This window comes from Bufo bufo, chromosome 5 (genome assembly GCF_905171765.1).
Source record: "Bufo bufo chromosome 5, aBufBuf1.1, whole genome shotgun sequence".
Lineage (NCBI taxonomy): Eukaryota > Metazoa > Chordata > Amphibia > Anura > Bufonidae > Bufo > Bufo bufo.
Genome location: NC_053393.1, coordinates 68,523,526 through 68,546,510, shown reverse-complemented (window position 1 = coordinate 68,546,510; position 22,985 = coordinate 68,523,526). Strand labels below are relative to the sequence as shown.

Below are 22,985 nucleotides of genomic sequence, written 5' to 3'. Positions count from 1 at the left end.
CCTCAGACTTGGAAGATCCATAATGTTTTCCATAAGTCCTTATTGAAACCTTATGTTCAACCTATTGTACCCTCGCCTTTGCCTCCTCCTCCGATTATTGTTGATGGAAATCTTGAATTTCAGGTCTCTAGGATTGTGGATTCTCGTCTTGTCCGCGGTTCCCTCCAGTACCTCGTTCATTGGGAGGGTTATGGTCCTGAGGAGAGGATGTGGGTCCCAGTGACGGACATTAAGGCCTCTCGTCTCATCAGGGCTTTCCATAGGTCCCATCCTGAGAAGGTGGGCCCTGAGTGTCCGGAGTCCACTCCTAGAGGGAGGGGTACTGTCACAACCAGACAGCTGAGAAGCTCTGACAGGAGCCGTCCAGATCCTCCTCCTTGAGTTTCTTTGTTTTGGTTTCTGTTCCTCACCTCGTTAGTCTATCTCAGCTGTCATGCAGTCGGACTGATTACTTCCCTTTAAATTCCTACCCATAAGGCAGTAGTGTGCGGCTGATACAACTTCCTGGAGTGTGTGTGCATGCTGTCCCAGCTCCCAGTTTCCAGCTCCCAGCTCCCAGTTCCCTGTCCACAGTCGTCTGCAAGATAAGTTCTGTTTATGTATTTATGATTTTCTGTTTTCTGGATCCAGGTGACCCTGACTCCCTCCGTGTCTGTGTAGGGAGCCGGTGGTCGTGTCCCCTCACTATTGTAGGGCCTTCAGGTCTAAGATAGCCGAGGTACGTGGATATGCGCCCATCCACCTTTGGGGTGGTCGCATAGGCTGAGCAATAAGGGAGAGCGGCAGGTCGATTGCAGGGGTCTCCCTTTTGTTCCTTAGTTGTGGGTCCAGTGAGTCATTGTTTGTATTGTATTATCTTGTTTCCTGTACACCATCCGTGACAGATAACCTGCCAACTGTGGGGGGGGGGGAAGGACCGACCCAGGGACACCGTCCGAGGATTCAGCCACCAGGAGAGATCCTGGCGAAGCTGGGGAGGGAGACGAGTCTGGCGATCGAGGCCTGCCGGGGACTTGTCCCACCTGGATAGGATGAACAACTGAAGGTCCCGGGAGTGAAATTGGGAATAGGGAATGGCTTCGAATGAGGCCACCATCCTCCCTAGGATGCGCATACACATCCTGATGGTCAGAGAGGACAGGCCGCGGAGACGAGTCACCCCCGCCTGAAGAGAGGCAATTTTCTCTGGGGAAGGAACACCCGCCCGAGGCGAGTGTCGAAGAACATGCCCAGAAAGAGCATCCTCCGGCATGGGACAAGAGAGGACTTGGAGTGGTTGATGAGCCACCCGAACTGGGCAAGAGCCGAGAGGGTGATGCGCAGGCTGGACAGGTTGTCCTCCAATGACGGGGCCCGAATCAGAAGGTCGTCCAGGTAAGGCACCAAGGCGACCCCCCTGGCACGGAGAAGGGCCACGAGAGGCGCTAGCACCTTGGTGAAGACCCTCGGAGCGGAAGCCAGGCCGAAGGGAAGGGCTACAAATTGAAAATGAAGAGAACCCACCGCGAAGCGAAGGAACTTTTGATGGGAGAGGGCAATGGGGACGTGCAGATAAGCGTTCTGAATCTCGATGGACGACAGGAACTCGTCCGCCTCCAAGGAGGCGATCACCGACCGGAGGGATTCCATGCGAAAATGACAGACCCGGACGAAGAGATTGAGCGCCTTCAGGTCCAGTATTGGACGGAGCGAACCATCCTTCTTGGGAACCGTAAACAGATTCGAGTAGAAACCCCGAAAGCGTTCTGACTCCGGAACCGGAACAATGACCCCTAGAGAGCGAAGGGAACGAATGGCCTGAAAAAATTCTTCTGCCCTGGCGGGAGACCTGGGGGGGCGACGTCAGGAAGAACCGTCCCGGCGGAAGACCGGAAAATTCGATCTTGTATCCGGAGGAAACCACCTCCAGAACCCAAGCGTCTTCCACACTTGCTTTCCAGACATTCTGAAAGGCGAGCAGGCGCCCTCCCACCTTGACTGAGGCCGAGTCATGCGGAAGGAGGCTTAGTGGACTGGGGGCGAGCAGGTTTGGGCTTGGCATGCCAGGAGGGCTTGGCCTTAAAGGAAGGCCTGGTGGACTTCTTGTCTGACCGGGCGGGAGGGGCCCGAAAGGAACGAAAGGACTGCGCCCGAGAGGACGACCCAGGGAAGCGACGGCGGCGAGGCTGGTTCTGGGGAAGAAGAGAACTCTTTCCGCCAGTGGCCTCAGAGATGAGCTCCTCCAAATGCTTCCCAAAGATTCCCACCGAGAAAGGGAAGGGAAATTAGAGCCTTCTTGGAGGCGGAATCCGCCGCCCAAGAACGAAGCCAGATGGTGCGGCGGATGGCCACAGAGTTAGCGGCCGAAAGGCCGGCCGATTCCATAGAGGAACTTGGACGCCTGGTAAATTTGAGAGGCAAGCACTGCCAGTTCCCCCTGGGCCGAGTCTGGAGGTAAGGCTCGGACAAGCTGTTTTGCCAGATAGCGCAGGCCTTAGCCACCCAGGAGGCGGCAAACGCAGGACGGATGACGGCACCCGCTGCCACGAAAACAGACTTGGCCAAAGAGTCGACCCGTTTGTCAGCGGGATCCGACAAGGAAGCCGCGTCAGCCAGGGGAAGGGTAGTAGCTTTAGCCAGGCGAGCAACCTGAGGGTCTACCTGAGGAGGAACCGTCCAGAGATTGACGGATTCCTCAGAAAAAGGATAAGGGACATCAGAGGCCTTGGTAAGGTGAAGGCGTCAAGATCCTCGTGATTCGGGAAAACCACACAGTGAACCGTCTAGAACGGCGGAAGGACACCGACTCCTGGGAGGAGGAATAAGGAACGTCCTGCACATGGAGCGCGTCCCGGGCGGCTTTGATGAGATCCTGTATGGCCGCAGACATCGCCGAGCACCACTCTGATTCAGAATCAGAGGAGTCCCCAGGAGCGGCAGAAGCGGCTGAAGAAGAAATCTCGCCTGTCTCAGACTTATCCGGGGAATGATCCGAGGAAGCTGAGGAAGAGCGGGACCCAGCCGAGACCGTACGAGGTCGCTTGCGGGACCGCGTGCCAGAGCGAGAACGGACTTCCCCAGCGGGGGAGTCCCTGCCAGAGGCGGCTGCAATCTGAGCAGGCAGACGGTCCAAGGACTGCGCCAGGGATTGGGAGAGGCTGGCAAGGTTACCTATGACTTGGGACAGGGTAGCAGCCCATTCCGGAAGAACCGACAAGGAGGGGGCCGCAGGGGCGGACTGGGCGGGCCTGGGGTTGAGGCACTGCGCGCAGAGAGAGGTAGACTGGCCGCATGGGAACTTCCTATTACACATGGAACAGGCATAATGAGTGGAAATGGTGGCAGGGGGAGTGGGGTCCCGACCAGAGGAAGACAGGAGGGTGGAGGGTGGAGCCTGCAAAGAAAAAAAAGTCAGCCAAGGCTGCCTACCAGACCCAATGGTGCTGTGTCCAGACAGAGAACCGATCGCAAGATGGCGAACAGCAGAGACTGCAGGAAGGAAGGAGCCGGCAGAAAAGGAACGCCCCCCCAGCAGCCCGCGCTGATACAGGGTTGGGTGAGAAACAAGCGCCTCCCAGGGTTCCACCCACAGAGAGGAGGGTGAAAGGAGAAAAGCCCGGGAAGCACAGAGGAGGCGGAGACGGAGCTCCGCCCCACGTGACCTGCGGCCTAGTCGGCCGGAAAAGCCGGGTCCTCGATTGGTAACGTGCGGCCGGAAACGGACGCCCGCGATCGCTGTGACGTCCGGAAGCAGCAGCTGGAGCGTGGACACAGCGCCGATGCGGGGGTGGGGGGGCCCGGAATAGGCCAGGTAGGTGCAGAAAATGATCCCAGTCAGTGCGGGAAGGTTTCCGATCACCGCGATAACGGCCGTCTTAAAGGGCCAGGCCCAGGAAAAACATGTGCCCCCTTGCAGGAGTCCAGCCCAAAAATGACCCCCTGGAGATGAGAAGTGCCACAGGCAGTGCCCCCTTGCTCAATCAGCTACTCTAAGGGGCTCAGGAGAGGGAGGGAAGGAGAGAGGGGGAAGGGGACTACAGGATCCCCGGAATGGATCCGGATCCCTACTCACCTTCCAACGTCTTCAGGCGCAGCAATGACCACCCCCTCGGCGGACTCAACACGAGAGCCGTGGGTCCACCGGAATTCCACTGCGGAAGCAGATCCACGGGGACTGGGTGGCTGCCAGGTACCCGAGTACGCGCCCGCAGGGGGGCAACTAAAGTGGAACACGATGGAGCCACCCCTGCAGCAGGCCGAAACCTGCAGAGAAAAAATAAAATAAAAAATAAAATTAGCAGGATGACCTGCGAAAAAAGATAGCAGGTCATGTCTGCCTCCTACGGACACTAGAACTAGACTGATCTCTCTCGGCTCTGGCAGAGGGGTATAGCCCACCTGGGTGGAGCCAACACTTTTTTTGTTTCTAGTGTCAGCCTCCTAGTGTCAGCTGGGCATATACCCATGGTGCTGTGTCCCCCCATGCCATGCACGAGAAAATCAAAATATGATTAAACCATTGGTGTCAAATAACAGCCATGCCCCCAAGCGCATCTCCTTTTTACCCAGCGGTATTCTTTTTGGCAACCCTAGTGCAGCCAGCCAGTCGCAGGGGGTACACGTGAGGTTCACGGTGGACCGATGAGGGGTCAAATGGTATAACACACAGTTCATCAGCTTACTCACGGTTGGCAGAAAGCCTCCGTGGGCTGGCAGCACAGTGTTGAGGTGGACAGCACAAAATCCTCCGGGGCACGCTCTGTGGTAGGGAAGCTTCAGCCAAGATGGAGTTTGAGGTACCCTTGATGTTAGGGGTGCTTAGGGTACTTGTTGCGGCTGAGTCCTTTGATGTATTTTGTCGTGACGCCAGTACAGTTAATGGTGTTACAACCATAGGTAGGAATAATGAGGTAGACAGTGGTAAGATGCAACTCACAACTTTTACTTTAGTGGTTTTTCAGTTGCAGTAGTACACTTATGCAGTCTTTAGATGATACAGAGACAATACTGCAAATCCACTGTTTAGGGCTTGTCAGGTGCTTGGTTGGTTTTGGAGCAGTGGGTTAGGTGTACCTGGTTACTTTAGATGCCTTGGATCCTATTCCTTGACTTTCCCTACAAGCTAAGTATGTGAAAACTCAACTGTCCCTCACAAGGTTGGTGTGGCTGCCTGAAGCTATAAGTCCTCCACCATGCAAAGGTGTCTGTGGCCCTAAATAATGGCTCTTATCACCGACGATTCCTAGGAATGCTTGTTTATTTTCCAGGGAGGCAAACTCTTCTCCTACTGGTCGGGGATGCAAGTCTATAGTCCGGCCACAGAAGGAAAACGCTCTTCTGCGCCGAAACATCTGAGTATCACCTCCTAGCGAAGTTGGCTCCACTCACTAATCTGTGTTGCGAAGTCTTCACTCTATCTTTCCCACTAAGTTGATCTCAGATCTGCTCTCTGCTGACTACATCCTAGTTAATCTGATCTGCCTCACTAGGCCTGACCTGAGTATATATAGGACCTGCACTTTATCCCCATCTAGTGGCGGGATGCATAAATTGCACCTAATAGGCCTGTTAACAGGGATTTTGCAGTCACACAAATGCGAAGTTACACATAACAACCAAATGCTTGTAATAATATATATAAAAAAAAAGTGCTTTTGAGCAGTGCCCACACACGTAGTGGGACGCTGCACTAGCAGGAAAGCTGTGTCACCCCGACACCCAAATCTGCTTGGAGGGGGAATGCAGCGTCACGTAACGTGCGGTGGCTTAAAAAAGGGTTGATTTCAGTGCCGTCCTTTGCATGTCGCATTCGTAAGTCTCCCGCATGCCAACTTTACAAAATTGTCCAATATGGTGGCCAAGAGCAATGCGGTACTGTAACCCGGGGAGCTAGCACGTTGGCGTGTCACGGAGGTGAGCATGCCTTATATTTTGTACAATATTGTGAACCAGTTTAAAAGTAATTTTGACTGACTGTGCAATCCCTTCAGTATTAATAACCGTGTTTATTGTTATGAGTGATTATATTCCCCTATTAACACAAAATATAGGCAACATTCGTCCATTGCCAATCTATAGCCTTTCCTCAGGTAACCAACCGGTTTCATGGCGACCAGCTGTACTGGCGACAGTTCCATGAGAGGCGGAGCTACTGGCCGCTCTAGATCGTCATTGGCTGATACCTTGTCGCTTACTCGGACGCGCTTGTCAGAGAACGGAAGTCCCGCCTCCTCACTTCCCCGCCCACACCAAACATGGCGGGTGAGTCCGCAATGGAGCTCTTGTTTTTGGATACTTTCAAGCACCAGAGCACGGAGGTGAGAGAAGCCGCCATGTTCGTCGCGTCGTTGCCTTGTATCCCTGATGTCCGTGTGTGCGGCTCCCGTGGGAGGGTCGTAGTGGTTGCTGTGCAGGGGGGACAGTCCATTCGGAGTCGGCCTGAGGCCTAAGTCCCAGCTCAGGGGGGCGGTTGCCTGCGGGCCCGGCCGCTTTGTGTTTATGACCTGGGATCATTATGCACTGTAGGGCATGCTGACACTTGTGGTTCACCAGCGGTTGGCAGTTTGAAATCGTCTTGAAGGTGTATTCACACTCGTCGGATATTGCTTGCTGTCAGTGAGTGGAAACATCCAGATCCATCCAGTCATAAGCATATCTGGCTCCCACAGCTGTGCAGCTTGTTACAGTGTGACAGATCATAGGCTTGTTTGACACAGGGCTATTCCTCTGGACTTCCTCATAGAGCCGAGCATGCATGTGTGCGCAGAGGGAAGTAGGGCGCTGCCAGACACCGCTGGAAATGAAAGGGTTAGGGAGGCCAAAAGTCAGCACTCCCTCATATGGTCCTACAATTTGACACCTTACAGTGTCACTTCAGTAAATGGCATTTATCATGTAGACACAGTTAATACAAAGCACTTACTAATGTATTGTGATTGTACATATTGCTTCCTTTTCTGTCTGGATTCACTTTTCCATCACATTATACACTGCTCGTTTCCATGGTTACAGACCACCCTGCAGCGGTGGTCGTGCTTGCACATTATAAGAAAATGTGTGCTCCCGCGGTCCCTGCCACCAAATAGGCCAGAACTTTTTCCCATAGTGTGCAAACACGGCCACCGCTGCTGGATTGCAGGGTGGTCATAACCATGGAAACGATCAGTGTATAATGTGATGGAAAAATGAATCCATACAGCCAAGGAAGCAATATGGACAATAACGATACATCAGTAAGTGCCTTGTATTAAAGGGGTTGTCTCATCATAGACAATGGGGGCATATCGCTAGGTTATGCCCCCATTGTCTTATAGGTGCGGGTCACACCGCTGGGACCCGCACCTATATAGAGAACAGAGCCCAGAAAGTGAAGGAGGGAGCAATCATTAGGAGAAATAAAATGGCCGCCGTCCTATTAGTGCACACAGAACCTGTCCTAATCACACAGCAGGACAAGTTACTTCGCAACACTGAGCTAAAGAGCTGCCTCAGCCTCCTCTCTGCTCTACTTGTCAGGGATTATGATCTTGAATACAGACGAGAAGATCTTCAGCTGAATCTCTGTAGGAATGGAGTTCATGAGGAGACATGAAGTACAGAGGGGAGGGTGTGGATAATGAGCAGCAGCACTTGTATGCAGTCTCCATTACCACAGCCCCATAGTCCGTCCTCTCTGTACTTCATGTCTCCTCATGAACTTAATTCCTAGAGATTCCGCTGAAGATCTTATCACCTGTATTCAGGATCATGATTCCTGACAAGCAGAGCAGAGAGGAGGATGAGGCAGCGCTTTACCTCAGTGTTGTGAAGTACCTTGTCCTCCTGTGTGATTCGGACAGGTGCTGTGTGTACTGATAGGACGGCAGCCATTTTGTTTCTCCTGATTGCTCCTTAGACCACATGAGCCATTATAAATAATAAAAGGTATTTGGGAGTATATTTGTTATATTTAAGTATTTTCATTTTCTTAATTCCCGGAGAACCTCTTTAAGGGAGCGTTCACACTCAGCAGTAAGGTGTCATAACGCTGCACTGCAACCTCCACAAAATGTTTTCTTAACGCCTCAGGCACACGGCCGTAACGTGGATGTTCCGTGCATTGGGGACCGCAATTTTTCAGTGTACGGGCAACTTCCGTGCGGATTCCGCAGACTGATCCAGACCCATTTAAGGCCTCTTTCACACTTGCGTTGTCCGGATCCGGCGTGTACTCCATTTGCCGGAAGTGCCCGCCGGATCCGTAACAACGCAAGTGAACTGAAAGCATTTGAAGACGGATCCGTCTTCAAAATGCGTTCAGTGTTACTATGGCAGCCAGGACGCTATTAAAGTCCTGGTTGCCATAGTAGGAGCGGGGAGCGGTATACTTACAGTCCGTGCGGCTCCCGGGGCGCTCCAGAATGACGTCAGAGCGCCCCATGCGCATGGATGACGTGATCCATGTGATCACGTGATCCATGCGCTTGGGGCGCCCTGACGTCACTCTGGAGCGCCCGGGGAGCCGCACGGATGGTAAGTATACTGCTCCCCACTACACTTTACCATGGCAAACAGGACTTTACCGTCCTTGCAGCAATGGTAACCATTCAGAAAAAGCGAAATGTCGGCTCCGGCAATGCGCCGAAACGTCGTTTAGCTTAAGGCCCGATCCGGATTAATGCCTTTCAATGGGCATTAATTCCGGATCCGGCCTTGCGGCAAGTGTTCAGGATTTTTGGCCGGAGCAAAAAGCGCAGCATGCTGCAGTATTTTCTCTGGCCAAAAAACGTTCCAGTCCGGAACTGAAGACATCCTGATGCATCCTGAACGGATTTCTCTCCATTCAGAATGCATTAGGATAAAACTGATCAGGATTCTTCCGGCATAGAGCCCCGACGACGGAACTCTATGCCGGAACAAAACAACGCAAGTGTGAAAGAGCCCTAACTTGAATGGGTCCGCGATCCGTCCGCACCGCAAAAAAAATAGAACCTGTTCTATTTTTTTGCGTTGCGGAGGCACGGAGAGAAACCCCACGGAAGCACTCTGCAGTGCTTCTGTGGGGTGCTTGTATTTTGCGGGCTGCAATACGGGCACGGCTGGGCAACGGGTGTGTGCCTGAGGCCTAAATCTGTGTCTTCTCAAAATGACAACCATCACTGACGCAGCCTGGACATCTGTCGCCCCTTTATCGTGCATTCACACTGGTAAGCCGGGCCCCTCTGTGAGCAGCACACGCCTGTGACCTGGGAGCAGCACACGCCTGTGACCTGGGAGCAGCACACGCCTGTGACCCCTCTACCTGTACACGACTGTGACCCCTCTACCTGTACACTGATGTCGCGCAGAGATGTTACCGGGGAAGAACTGAAACATAAAGTATATTACAGTTTTGCCGAACTCTTTGATCAACACGCTGCTATTATGTCGGTCATGTGACCATGGAAGCTTTAAAGGGGTTGTCTGGGCTCCAGCTATTGATGACCTGTCCTCAGGATGCAGTGGGGGTCCGACACTCGACGCTCCCGCTATCAGCTGTTTTCAGTAGCCGCCAGTGCTGGAAACAACACAGAGGATGCAGGTGGAAGCAGAAGGCCTCGTACACTGCAGTTTCCTGTGGTGCATAATGCTGCGCGGCCACTACACCTTGTACGGAACTGCGTATGATGCAGTGGCCATGGACAGTGTAGTCTGCGGCTTCCCAAAACTGTCCTAGGTGTCGTACCCCCACCGATCTGATGTTGATGATCTATCCTCAAGGATTAGTGTCCATTCACACGTTCGTAGGCTTACCAAGCACAGCGCCATACATTGTATAGAGGCTGTTTTTGGTATTGCAGTTTAGCCCTGTTCACTTAAAGGGGTTTTCTGGGATTTTAATATTGATGACCTGTCCTCAGGATAGGTCATCAATATCAGATTGGCGGGGTTTGACACTGGGCACCTCACCGATCAGCTGTTTAGAGAGAGCTGCCTTCCCTTCATTGCTTACCTGCTCGCCGTCGACATCGCAGCGGTGAGCGGTGTCATTACAAGAAGCCGTCCCATTCACCTCTATGGAACGGCTCGTTCCTATACACTTGATTGGAAAGGAGCCGTCCCATAGAAGTGAATGGGACTGCTTCTTGTAATTGCTCCGCTCACCGCTGCGATGTCAACAGGGTAGGAAAGGTGGAGCTGGCACGAGCACAGCCTTTTCTTCAAACAGCTGATCGACAGGGAAGGGGGGGGGACATATAGATTGTGTTGGAGGGGGTACCTCTATCAGGACCCCTATTAGCTGGAGCAGATCGCCGCGAGAACGAAGGGTCCCTGTTTTCAGCAAAGCACGAATTATGTAATTGTCAGCGCCTTCCCTCGATGAGGCTGCTTCTTGGTGAAAATACGTCCAATATTCCTATAAACCCTAATCTAATTCTGCGTTTATTATGTTGTATTTACAGCAAGGGAGTAACGTAGACGTGGTCCGATTCCCATGTGTCGTGTACATCAATGAAGTCCGAGTTATCCCACCTGGGGTCAGAGCGCACAACAACCTGCCGGACAGCAGGGCGTACGGGTGAGCGCTACGTGTTTGATCGTTACATCGCTGTGTGTAGAGAGATTCTGGACACCACGGCCCAAAGACCTCCTTATGTCATCGGGGTCCATCTGGCACCATTGATATCCATTGTACTGTGGATCCAGCAGAGCCCCGTGGCTTCTGTCAAATACAGATGCCATAATACATGTCAGAACCTAGCCTCATCCAGACTTTTTAATAGAAGTTGTTTCATTTTATTTCAAGATCTCTTCTTGCTGTTAATGAATGGAAATGTTGTCAAGGTTACTTAAAGCTTTATCTTCTGTAAGCCGAACAGACTAGAGTCTAGGCTGGTACAGTTTACCTACAGTGGTAGATGTCTGTGCTGCTGGTATAGGTTCACACACCGCAGACTTGTTTCTGCAGCACATCTGAATAGGGTTGTTTCTGCAGCGTGCACATGAAATTTGGCGACCTTATTCAGATGATTGTGATAGTCGCTGAGATCTGCCGCTGGTGAACGTGTGCTTAGGCTACCTGCATACAGGCGTGGGTAAACATGCAGAAGATCCGCGCAGATGTCTGTGCATTTCCGCTCCCAAACCGCATGTTACTTGTGATTTTTGGTGCGGATTTGATGTGGTTTTGCTGCAGATCTCTTCTTTCCATTGAAATGGGTGAAATCCACACCAAATATGGCAAACGTAATTGGCGCGCTCTGGGATTATAAATCCACGTGCAGGTCAATTTCTGCACGTAAGAAGGAAGCATACTGTACATGAGATTTGTCCAATCTCATACACTTTGCTGGTCCTGTAATACACTGGGATTTTTCTGCACGAGAATCTGCGTGGAAAAACCACACGTATTCCGCGATGTGTGCAGGTAGCCTTAGGGCTCTTTCACGCGAGCGGATGCCGTGCGGGTAATCTGCTGCGTGAAAGAGAGCCAAGCCCCGCTCCGGACAGGAGATTCTCAAATTTGAGATGTATTTGATTTGTACTGAGTGTTCAGAATATTTGCATTTACTGACAGCAAGAAGTGAGACTTACAGTTGGAGACCACATTAGCAGCCATTTGATCTGCCCTCTCAGTAATAGGGTCCATTCACACGTCAGCAAATGGGTCCGCATCCATTCCGCAATATCGGGAACGGGTGCGGACCCATTAATTCTCAATGGGGAAGGAATGGATGCGGAGAGCACACTATGTGCTCTCCGCATCTGCATTTCCGGAGCGCGGCCCCGAACTTACTGTCCGGGGCTCCGCAGAAAAATAGAACATGTCCTATTCTTGTCCGCAATTGCAGTTCTATAAGGGGGGGCCGGCCGGGTATATTGCGGATCCGCAATACACTACGGACGTGTGAATGGACCCATAAGCTTATGTTCTGTTCCCGGGCATCGGGGTTAACATGAGTCTATTCCTTCCTGCAGGGAGACCTCACCGCACACATTTCATCTGGACCTGTTCTTCAACAATGTCAATAAGCCGAGCGCCACTGTTTTTGACAGACTGGGGAGGTTTGTACAAACGACTTCTGCTTAGACTTGAAATATTGTCGTATGTTCTCACTGCAGAGCCGACGTGGAGCTCCTGCCGTTACCCAGCAGTCCTGTGATCGCTGGGAAGGGAGGAGCAAGCGGCCTGGCCACTTCTTGATCTGTATACGTGGTGCTCGTTGGGAATCACATATACTGCAGTGGTAAACAGTCTCTGCCGTCCCTGTGGGGAGTGTGGATGTCACTGACTACCGGCACCCTGCTCCCTCAGGAGCAGCTGTAAACTGTACAACAGAAATCGGTAACCTTCGGCACTCCGGATGTGGTGAAACTACAACTCCCAGCATGCCCCATTCACTTTTATGGGAGATCTGAAAACAGCTAAGCAAGCGTGCATGCTGGGAGTCGTAGTTTCAGCACAGCTGGAGTGCCGAAGGTTGCTGATCTTTGCTCTACAAGGACGTTCCTGTCATGTAATCATGTGAGCTGTATCTGGTAAGTCGATGACAATGTTGACATGTTTCAGTTGGATGTGGTTGATGTTTTTGATCATGCTTTTTTTTTTTTCATCAGCTTGGAATATGATGAGAATAATTCAATCATCTTCCGGCCAAATGGAAAGGTAACGAATAATATAAATCATTATGGGACACTTAAAAAAAAAATAAAGGGGAACAAATGCACACACAAATCTGACAACTCAGCTTGTTACAAGAAGCACGTTAAATGGATAGTCCCACCTTGCACACAAATACATGAAAGGTGGTGGTCTCAAATCTGGGACCCTCACCTATTAGAATGCAGGTCACATGACCTCCAATGTCATGAAAACCGCCATCAGTGACCTTTTTCTTACCACTGAAATCAATGGAGAGTGGATCAAGCTTGTGCGCAACTTTCTCTATTGAGGGTTATAGAAGTTGGGTGATGCAAGCAGCTACAGAGTTAGCTCTTTCCATATACCCCTCCTGCAGATGCTGAGCTAATCACTTTTAGTTTAGGCCAAGTTCACATCACTGTTTAGCTTTTCGTTTCTCTGATCCATCAGAAGACAAGAGAAAAAAAAACGGAGCCATTATTTTGAGCATCAGTTTGTCACTTCTGTCAGAAATCCGTTATTTTGGTGGGAGGAAAAGTACTGACAAAAAGGGACACAAGCTGTTGAATGGAGCAAGAACAAAAATCCAATTTTTGAAATGTTTCAGGTTAATACAGATGGGCTTGTGCTCAAGGGTTGGTACAATTGCCTGACTATTGCCGTGTACGGATCAGTGGACAGAGTTATTCTCAACCATGAACGAGACTCTCCGCCACCCCCACCGCCGCCGCCACCACCTCCTCAGCACCAACCGATTGGGCTGAAAAGGAATCCCAAGCATGGTAAGCTTGAGTATTTCTATTAAATTGCCAAATCCAAAACTTCATTCATTGTGTAGTGGCTGGGAAACATACTGCAAGCTCAGTCCCGTTAAGGGCTCATGCACACTTCATTTTTGTCCGTGTCAATTTTTTTGCGGCCTGTTTGTGGAACCATTCACTTCAGTGGGGCTGCAAAAAAGCAGGAATGACTCCGCGTTCATTCTATGTCCGTATATCCGCATGTCCCTACCAGAAAAAGAACATGTTCTATTATTGTCCGCATTACGTACAAAGATAGGACTGTTCTATTATGGTCTGGCTGTTCTGCAAAAGGCGGAGCACACAGGCCAGTATCCGTGCCTTGTGGACCGCAAAGCAGCAATGGTTGTGTGCGTGAGCCCTAGAGTGGATGGAATCGAGTTTGTACTACATTTCCTGGCAATTACACCGCGTACTTTGTTGGCCTCGGTGTACTGCAGCTCCCTTAGCTGATTGGCAGGGGTGCCGGGAGTCGCCCCCCCCCACCAAATTTATATTGGTGACCTATGCTAAGGATCAGTATTTAAGTATTGGAAAATCCCTTTAATAAGCCCACCTGCCTCTATATTTGCTGCATACATTTTGCATCTTGGATGGAGTTCTACAGATTTGGCATTGGCCTGTTGATAATTAATTGCCTTTTGTGCTTCATTGCCTGCTGGTGGCTACTTATTGGGCTAGTTAGTATCATTTGTCTTTCTCCCTTCTTAGTTGAAGAAGACAAAGAAGACCAGTATAATGGTAGTCCACCAAGACCGCAGCCAAGGGGGCCTAGAACTCCACCTGGTCCTCCACCTCCAGATGATGACGATGATGATGAGCCAATGCCAGCTGCAGGTAGACCTTATAGATTTCGTCGCTCGCATCTTTAGCTTTATCTTTGTTATCTTTGATCTTCGCCCTCTCCTGCATGAATAAGGCTCTCAATCAATTTTATACTAGAGAATGGCTGCTATTACTTTAACTGCTTTATATAAGTAATTGCGTCCTTACTCAGAAGGCATGGGTCAACTAAGGTATAGAACGATTTCTTAGTCTCCAAATAAGAAAGAAAGTGCTTCTCTGTTTTGCTGTGAGTGTTCCTGATTTCACAGAAAATAATGCAGATCTTTAGGAATGGAAAGCTTGGATTTTTAATTGAACACATATTTTATTGTTCTTTTTACACTAGGCGGAGAAAAGGAGGATGATCGAGAACAACGGGAAGGTTACTTTGAGCCGATATCTCCAGATAGAGTGTCTGTTCACCCTGATGGCACTTACACAGATGAAGAGGATGGGGACGATGATCCTCAGGATGATGGTGATGAAGATGATGAGGAGGATGAAGAGGATGATGACCTCAATGCCGATGAGGAGGACGACGATGATGAGGACGATGTACAAACAGGGGACAGCATTGCAGATGAGGATGAAGACGAAGAGGGTGACGAGGAAGAAATTGAAGGTGATTTTGGTTTTTATGAGTTGTCATCTTCACTGTTCTCCTGAAGCAGCCATAGAAGAATTGAGGTCCTTGGGCTCCTTTACACTGCTCAACTGAGCAAACGATTGTCAGGAAGGAAGCGTTCCTTCCCTACAATCATCTATCAGTGGAGGAGGCTGCTGCATTAACATGCAGCGATCTCCACAGTATGGCGAGAAGCAATTGCTAATGCTATCGCTTGTCCCCATACAGAATCACTGTGATCTGCTGCTGGCAAACCATGGTTTAGGTGGTCCTATTACCCAATGAACGGGCATTTAGCTCATTCACTGAGTGATCTGTGCCACCTTTACACCGCAGATTATCGCTAACAAGCGTTCGTATGAACGCATGTTAGCGATAACCTGCCCGATGTTCGGGCAGTGTAAAAGGGCTTTTAGAGTCATTAATTTTAAATGGGTTTCAAGGATTTTAATATTAATCACCCCCGCCGATCAGCCAGTTAGACTGCAGCCTTCCCTTCATTGTTTACCTGCTGGCCGTCGACATCACAGTGACGAGCAGGTGTGATTACAAGCCGTCCCATTCAGAGTGTGGCCTTCTCATCAACTGGCTGATCGTTGGGGGTGCCAGGTGTCAGACCCCCACCAATCTGATATTTATGACCTATCCTGAGGATAGGTCATCAATTGTAAAACCCCGGAAGACCCGTCAGATATCCTGACGTGTCTGTTCTAGAAAATCCTTGGATTCTCCACGAAATAACAATGGGACACTCTGCATGGCGCTTTCTCTCTAACATTACTCTTGGAGATGTATGTATAAATAGTCATTGGACCAATACTGCCAGCACTGATTGGATAGTGACTGTGTCAGAATGTGTCCCATTGACAAGGGGGAACTGTGTCACCCAGTTATCAATTTAGTCATTTCTAAGAGCAATTACAGAGGTATGGGGCTGCTTTGAACCTATAAGAACCAGTTTGGTTGCTGTTGGCAGCTGATGCCGTTTTTATTTGCACCAGTTTTTACCTTCTTTCATATAAGATTTTGTGGATTTCAGGAGACGATGGTTACGAACAGATTTCGAGTGATGAAGACGGAATTGCAGACTTTGAACGGGAGGCATTTAAATATCCAAGTTTTGATATTGACTATACGCCGGAGGATTTAGCTTCTGTACCCACTATGACCTATGACCCTTATGACCGAGACTTGGGTCCCCTTCTTTACTTTAGCTGTCCATACAGAACTGCTTTTGAAAACGAAATTAACAAGCTTCGAGACCAGGACCTTGACAAGGACACCTCTGGGGCTAGTGAAGTGTCCGTGAAGCTATTGGAGCTGCTCGATCTCTATCAGGATGACAGAGGTGCAAAGTGGGTGACTGCACTGGAAGAAGTACCTAGCTTAATAGTTAAAGGGTTAAGTTTTCTTGAGCTGAAAGAGCCAAGCCGAGACCATTTGAGCCAGTTAGTGGACTGGGCCATGCAAGCGCTGGACTTACAGCTTGCTCTCCAGCAGCCAATTGCATTGAATGTACGGCAGCTCAAAGCAGGCACAAAGCTGGTGTCATCGCTTGCAGAATGTGGCACTCGGGGAATCCAGTCTCTGCTAAAGGCAGATGTCATTGGCAAGTTATATGACCTTTTGTTTGCGGAGCACGTGTCATCCTCCCTCAAACTAAATGCTTTTAAGTCCTTGGATGGTATCCTCAGCATCACTGAGGGAATGGATGCGTTTCTGAAAAATCCTCTAGATTCACAAGGAAAAAGTGGCTACCAGAGACTCCTGGAGCTGATCTTGATGGACCAGACTGTCAGGGTCTTCACAGCTTGCTCTGCCGTCCTCCAGAAGTGTCATTTTTATGAAATCCTTTCTGATGTGAAGAGACTGGCAGACCAGCTAGCAGACAGCACTCCTCCACCTCCTGCTGACAACAGGGATCCTGAGCAAGAAACGCCGGCTGCAGGAGAGAAGCCAAGTCGGGACTATGACAATGAGGCGGAGGTTCCCATGGATATGGATCATTTCTTAGAGTCCTCTAGTATAAGTGAAGGAGACTTGGAGAAACTACTGGGTCTCCTCAATGAGATTTTTCACCTTTTAGAGACTGCACCTCACTGCATGATCCAGCCTCCTGTGAAATCTTTCCCAACGTCCGCCAGAATCACTGGACCCCCAGAACGAGATGACCCTTATCCCATTCTGTTTAGGTAAGGTGCCTGCTGCTCGTGTTTACAGCACTAATTTGGGGGAAGGAATTGCTACATCTCCCATTTCTTCTACTGTTATCACCAGAGATATAGGAGCTGAATCCAAAGGGATCGTCCAGCTTCCATTAAAAGAGATTTAAAGGGGTATTCCCATCACAGACAATGGGGGCATATCGCTAGGATATACCCCCCATTGTCTGATAGGTGTGGGTCCCACCTCTGGGACCCCTACCTACGCCGAGAACAGAGCGTGGAGAGTGGTGGCTGGAGGACCTCAGGTCTCCCGGGGTCCGGTCACTGCCAAGCGCTCTCCCCATACAAGTGAATGGGAGTGCACGCACTTGCCCGGCCACCTGTCCCATTCATTTCTATGGGGCCGACGGAAATAACGGAGCCAGTGCTCGGCTATTTTCACTGGCCCCATGGAAATGAATGGAGGGAGGCTGAGCATCTGCAGTGCGCCCTCTGGCGCTCTCCCCGCTCCGTTCTCGGTGTTTGTGGACCCACACCTATCAAACAGTGGGGCATAGCCTGGTGATATGCCCCCATTGTCTGTCATGGGAATACCCCTTTAAATGCTCGTGGCTGGCTCTGCCAGATCGCCTAGCTTTTGTGGAAATCCGCCAGTATTAGTCTTAAAGGGTTTTTGGGGACTTTTATATTGACAGCCAACAATATTAGGTTGGTGGGAGTCGCTGCACCCTTCTTGATCAGCTAACTGGAGAGGCCACTGATTGGTGGGGGTGCTGAGAGTGACTCCCACTATTGCCATATTGTTGGCTTATCCTAAGACCATCAATATAAAAATAAAAAAAAACTAGAAAACCCCTTTAAATAGAATGCGTGTTGACACATAGTCATGTGTACCTTTTTAATACTTCCAGTCATGGCCCCGGAAGAAGCAAGCAGGTGGGCTTTTAGATGGTGACAGGGCTTCATGTGAAGGGTGTATGTGTTGACTAAGTTTTTGATGTTTTCTCTCAGGTACCTCCACAATCACCAGTTCCTGGAGTCCGCCACATTACTCCTATCATTACCCGGGACTACTTCCCATCCTGGTATTCTTCACACCATTAGGGAAATTCTTCAGTTTTTGGCGCAGTCTCAGAAAGGACTCCTGTTTCTGTTATTCGAGAATGAAGCAACAAATCTGATCGCCAGGGCTCTGTGTCAGGCATCGGAGCAAGATCAAGATGACCTTCTGCAGTCAGAGGCGAACAACGAGGACTCGTGTGCCTTGTGGCTTCTGAATGCCACCCAGGCTCTGCAGTACATCTCTGAGCTCTTTCACCACTTCCAACATTGTACAGCCACAGAGGAGGCCGACCACCTCAACCTGCTGAGCATACTGCACAACCTTTACCTGATCACCTTCAATCCCATAGGCCGGTCTGCAGTCGCCCATGTCTTCAGCCTTGACAAGAACCTGCAGTGCCTCATAACTCTAATGGAGTTCTGCTCTAAGGAAGCCCTTGGGTAATCTACTACTAATATATTTTACTTTTATATGTTACCTCCAACAGTTTTGATGAATATTTGCCTTGTAATTTTATTTAGAAGTAAATTTGCTAAACTCCAGGTTGACTATGATCTGCCACGGCCTCTTTCACACTTGCGTTGTCCGGATCCATCGTGTACTCCATTTGCCGGAGGTGCCCGCCGGATCCGTAACAACGCAAGTGAACTGAAAGCATTTGAAGACGGATCCGTCTTCAAAATGCGTTCAGTGTTACTATGGCAGCCAGGACGCTATTAAAGTCCTGGTTGCCGTAGTAGTAGTGGGGAGCGGTATACTTACCGTCTGTGCGGCTCCCGGGGCGCTTCAGAATGAGGTCAGGGCGCCCCATGTGCATGGATGACGTGATCCATGCGATCACGTCATTCATGTGCGTGGGGCGCCCTGACGTCATTCTGGAGCGCCCCGGGAGCCGCACGGACGGTAAGTATACTGCTCCCCCGCTCCCCACTACACTTTACCATGGCAAACAGGACTTTAGCGTCCTGGGAGCCATGGTAACCATTCAGAAAAAGCTAAACGTCGGATCCGGTAATGCGCCGAAACGACGTTTAGCTTAAGGCTGGATCCGGATTAATGCTTTTCAATGGGCATTAATTCCGGATCCGGCCTTGCGGCAAGTGTTCAGGATTTTTGGCCGGAGCAAAAAGCGCGGCATGCTGCAGTATTTTCTCCGGCCAAAAAACGTTCCAGTCCGGAACTGAAGACATCCTGATGCATCCTGAACGGATTTCTCTCCATTCAGAATGCATTGGGATAATCCTGATCAGGATTCTTCCGGCATAGAGCCCCGACGACGGAACTCTATGCCGGAAGACAAGAACGCAGGTGTGAAAGAGCCCTAACTCCCCCGCAGTTGTACTCAGGGTAGCTACTGTATTGCAGCCTTCACGTGAATAAAATGAAAGGCCCTCTCTGGTGTGTAGACATCTACGTTTGTTTGGGGCATAATGAAGTGGTCATGGTGCCACACTGCAACAGCTCATGGTATGGGCGGCTGTACATGATGCTGCAGCATAGTCCTATTTCAGCAAATTGGACTAAACTGCAGTACCAAGCAGAGCCAGACTCGTATGTTTGGTGCAGAACCAACATAAATGATGACCTAGATCAGTGATGGCTAACCTTGGCACTCCAGCTGTGGTTAAACTACGACTCCCAGCATGCTCCATTTATTTCTATAGAGTTCTGAGAGCAGACAAGCAAGGGGGGCATCTTGGGAGTTGTAGTTTTTCCACAGCTGGAGTGCCAAGGTTAGCCATCACTGACCTAGATGAAGGGCTTGCTGGTGAGTCTGGAGTGGTATCCCCACTAATCTGTGAGGATAGGCCGTCAGTATTTCACCGGGGAGCACATTCTTCCCAGTAGACCAATTTCACCGGGTTAGTATTTGGTCAGTATTTTACATCAGGAGTGGGTTAAAAACATGGAAGAGGCAGAAAACTTTCCGTTATACTTTTTGGGGGTCATTTACGAACAGATATATGCCACTTTTGTGGTGTATATCTGGCGCACATTCTGTTGCACGCAATCTTTCGGCAGAGTCGGCGACTTCTTCCCCGCTCCTACCAGGTCTAAAAAAAACAAAAAAAAAAAACGGCGGGGAAGCGGATGGACGGCATGGTTATGGTTCATCACCTGGTTTAGGCGTAGAAAATGGTCTAAATGTAAGACGGCAAGGAAGCTGTCTTACATTTAGAATCTGCGCCAATGTTATGTAGAGGCCGGCATCTTAATAAATGTGCCCCTTTATCTGTAGGTTCCACTTCTAGTTTGGGCTTACAAATAGTGATGCAAAATACTGACCGCATGAAAGTGGCCTTATGGTCGTGAAAGCAGTTGTGAAATGTGTGGACATTATAGATCTCCACTTCCAATCATCTGACAAGTTTGACTTGGAGCTGGTGGAGGTTATGCTCATTCCGGAGTTTCCATTGTGTCTGTAGCTCAAGCTGTCAGCCAGTCTCTAATCTCCGCTTCCGTGTAACATACCTGCAGTGAACATTTGTGACTGCTTCTTTCAGGGATACAAAATCCAAGAAGTCAGTGGCTTATAATTACGCCTGTCTGCTCGTGCTGCTCGTAGTGCAGACCTCGAATGATGTCCAGATGCTAGAAACGCACTCTGCACCTTTGCTGAAGCTGTGTAAAGGAGACGAGAACAATGCCAAGCTACAAGGTAAGAGAGTGCACCTTCCCGTGTCAGTCATTCCTCCGAAAGCCCCTTTCGTAGCAGTAGAACTGGACTTGAAAGTGCAATGACTGAAATTGAATAATTTTCTCCAGCTGCATAATATAATTCTGGTAAGTCGAGCCCCTGCTCACAAGTGTGTGTTTTCTTTCAGAGCTTGCAAAGTGGCTAGAGCCATTGAAAAGTATTCGATTTGAGATAAATTGCATCACTGGTCTGATTGATTATATCAAGCAGGTAAGTGACACGTATGTCCAGGATACACAACGTGTTTTGGCAACTTGCATGTTGAATGTGCACAAATATAGCACTGCAGGGATAAATCTACTGACACAATCACACACTTTTCAGCCTTTCATTAGCTGCAGGTAGACAATGACCCATAAATTAACGTGCCTTGCCTTGACCCCAGTCACCTCCTGACAGTCCCACCCCTCTCTCTCTCTGTCACAGCTTTGGCCATGAATTGGCTGGCATCGATCATGGGAGTGTATATAGAACAGGGATCAGCAACCTCCAGCACTCCAGGTGTTCGGAAACTGCAACTAAGAGTGCTGCATTCACTTCTGTGGGAGTTAGAACAGCCGAGCATGCTGGGAGTTGTCGTTTTGCAGCAGCTGGAGTGCCGAAGATTGCTGATCCCTGATATAGAACATCACTTCTGCTCTGGCAGAGACTGGAACTGGTGCCGATGAGAGCCATGGCGCTGGAACAGTGGATTTGGCAGCAAGTTTTTTTAAGAGCGCGTCCAGGTGCGCTCTCTCTCACTCTCATTTTTATTTTATTTTTTGTGGGTCACAGACAGCCCCTTTAACTTATTCCAATTTGTCATGCTATCAAACCTTATCTCTAAATTACTAAAAGGTCATAAACACTTATTTAAGCCACATTCTTATCAGTAAGATATGATCTGAGGCTATAATGAGTGTTTATAAGGCCAGAGATGAGGAGCCGTCAGCTGGGCTGCCTGACGGAACAGTAGAAACACTGTTCCTGCTACTAGAGAGTCTCAAGGCTGCGCAGAGACAGGGGTTCAACATTTTTAATGGGGTTATCCAGTTTCTGAAACATCCCCCGCGATGCTAGGGAGGCTCGTCCCCGCCTGCCATTGGCTGCTCGCTCCCCCCCTCCGACACAGGATGTTTTCATCTGTGTGCAGGGAGAAGCAGCAGCGGTGGTGCGGGGACCAGGAGCGGTGCCGAGAGGATGGTAAGTATATTACCTGTGGTGAGGGGCCCGGCAATTGGGGGAGACGTTTCAGAAATCGGATAACCCTTTTATCAAAGACCAATTGAAAAAAATATTATTGCCCCTAAAGGTGTATGTAGCCTTTAAATCTACATCTGTCTGGTTTGTGTGCACAGTTTCTGTGCAGACTTTTGTGTTTCCATGGTAATCCTGCGATTGTACTTCCTTTTTAGCTGCACCACACTTATATTCGGTGAGTTAGTAAGACGTAGGGGGCAGTTGGATGGCAACATGACTGCCGATTGAGTCTGTGCAGGGTTTGTTGCCATGGAGACACATAGGTCTGCAGGATTTTTTCAATCTGTCACTCTTTAATTCGTTCTTAAATTCTTTTCTTGCAAACAAGTGTTATGAAGAAACCTCCTACCCCTGTCCCAACAAACAATGATACTCACTTCATCTGTCAGGGGCTTTTATGTTTTGGGCAATTTGTATCTTAGGCTACTTTCACACTCGCGTTTGGTGCGGATCTGTCATGGATCTGCCCAGACGGATCCGTTCAGATAATACAAACGTCTGCATCCATTCAGAACGGATCCGTCTGTATTATCTGTAACATAGCCACGACGGATCCGTCTTGAACACCATTGAAAGTCAATGGAGGACGGATCAGTTTTTCTATTGTGCCAGATTGTGTCATAGAAAACGGATCCGTCCTGGCATACAATGTAAGTCAATGGGAACGGATTCGTTTTCTATGACACAATCTGGCACAATAGAAAACGGATCCGTCCTCCATTGACTTTCAATGGCGTTCGAGACGTTTGCCTCAGTTTCGTCAGACGGGCACACAAACTCTGCAAGCGTGTCCCCCTCCAAAGCGGAATGGTGACTGAACGGAGGCAAACTGATGAATTCTGAGCGGATCCTTATCCATTCAGAATGCATTAGGGCCAAACTGATCCGTTTTGGACCGCTTGTGAGAGCCCTGAACGGAAAGCCAAAACACCCGTGTGAAAGTAGCCTTACTGCATTAAATGGAGGAGATATGCAGTGCATACTTAGGAT

At 49.7% G+C, this 22,985-nt stretch overlaps 1 protein-coding gene across 2 annotated transcripts in view; it reads left to right on the top strand.

The window, feature by feature from the left end:
* Positions 1–6,200: 6,200 nt before the first annotated feature.
* The window catches only part of VIRMA (vir like m6A methyltransferase associated), a 36,427-nt gene continuing 19,642 nt past the window's right edge, over positions 6,201–22,985 (top strand). For both annotated transcript variants that reach the window (XM_040432055.1, XM_040432054.1), the window contains exons 1-11: positions 6,201–6,296; positions 10,401–10,516; positions 11,917–12,003; positions 12,556–12,604; positions 13,188–13,362; positions 14,092–14,217; positions 14,552–14,827; positions 15,870–17,022; positions 18,007–18,498; positions 20,563–20,717; positions 20,884–20,966. In XM_040432055.1, coding sequence (XP_040287989.1) covers positions 6,234–6,296; positions 10,401–10,516; positions 11,917–12,003; positions 12,556–12,604; positions 13,188–13,362; positions 14,092–14,217; positions 14,552–14,827; positions 15,870–17,022; positions 18,007–18,498; positions 20,563–20,717; positions 20,884–20,966 — 2,775 coding nt within the window. In that variant the 5' untranslated portion in view covers positions 6,201–6,233. The remainder of the gene's footprint in view (positions 6,297–10,400; positions 10,517–11,916; positions 12,004–12,555; positions 12,605–13,187; positions 13,363–14,091; positions 14,218–14,551; positions 14,828–15,869; positions 17,023–18,006; positions 18,499–20,562; positions 20,718–20,883; positions 20,967–22,985) is intronic.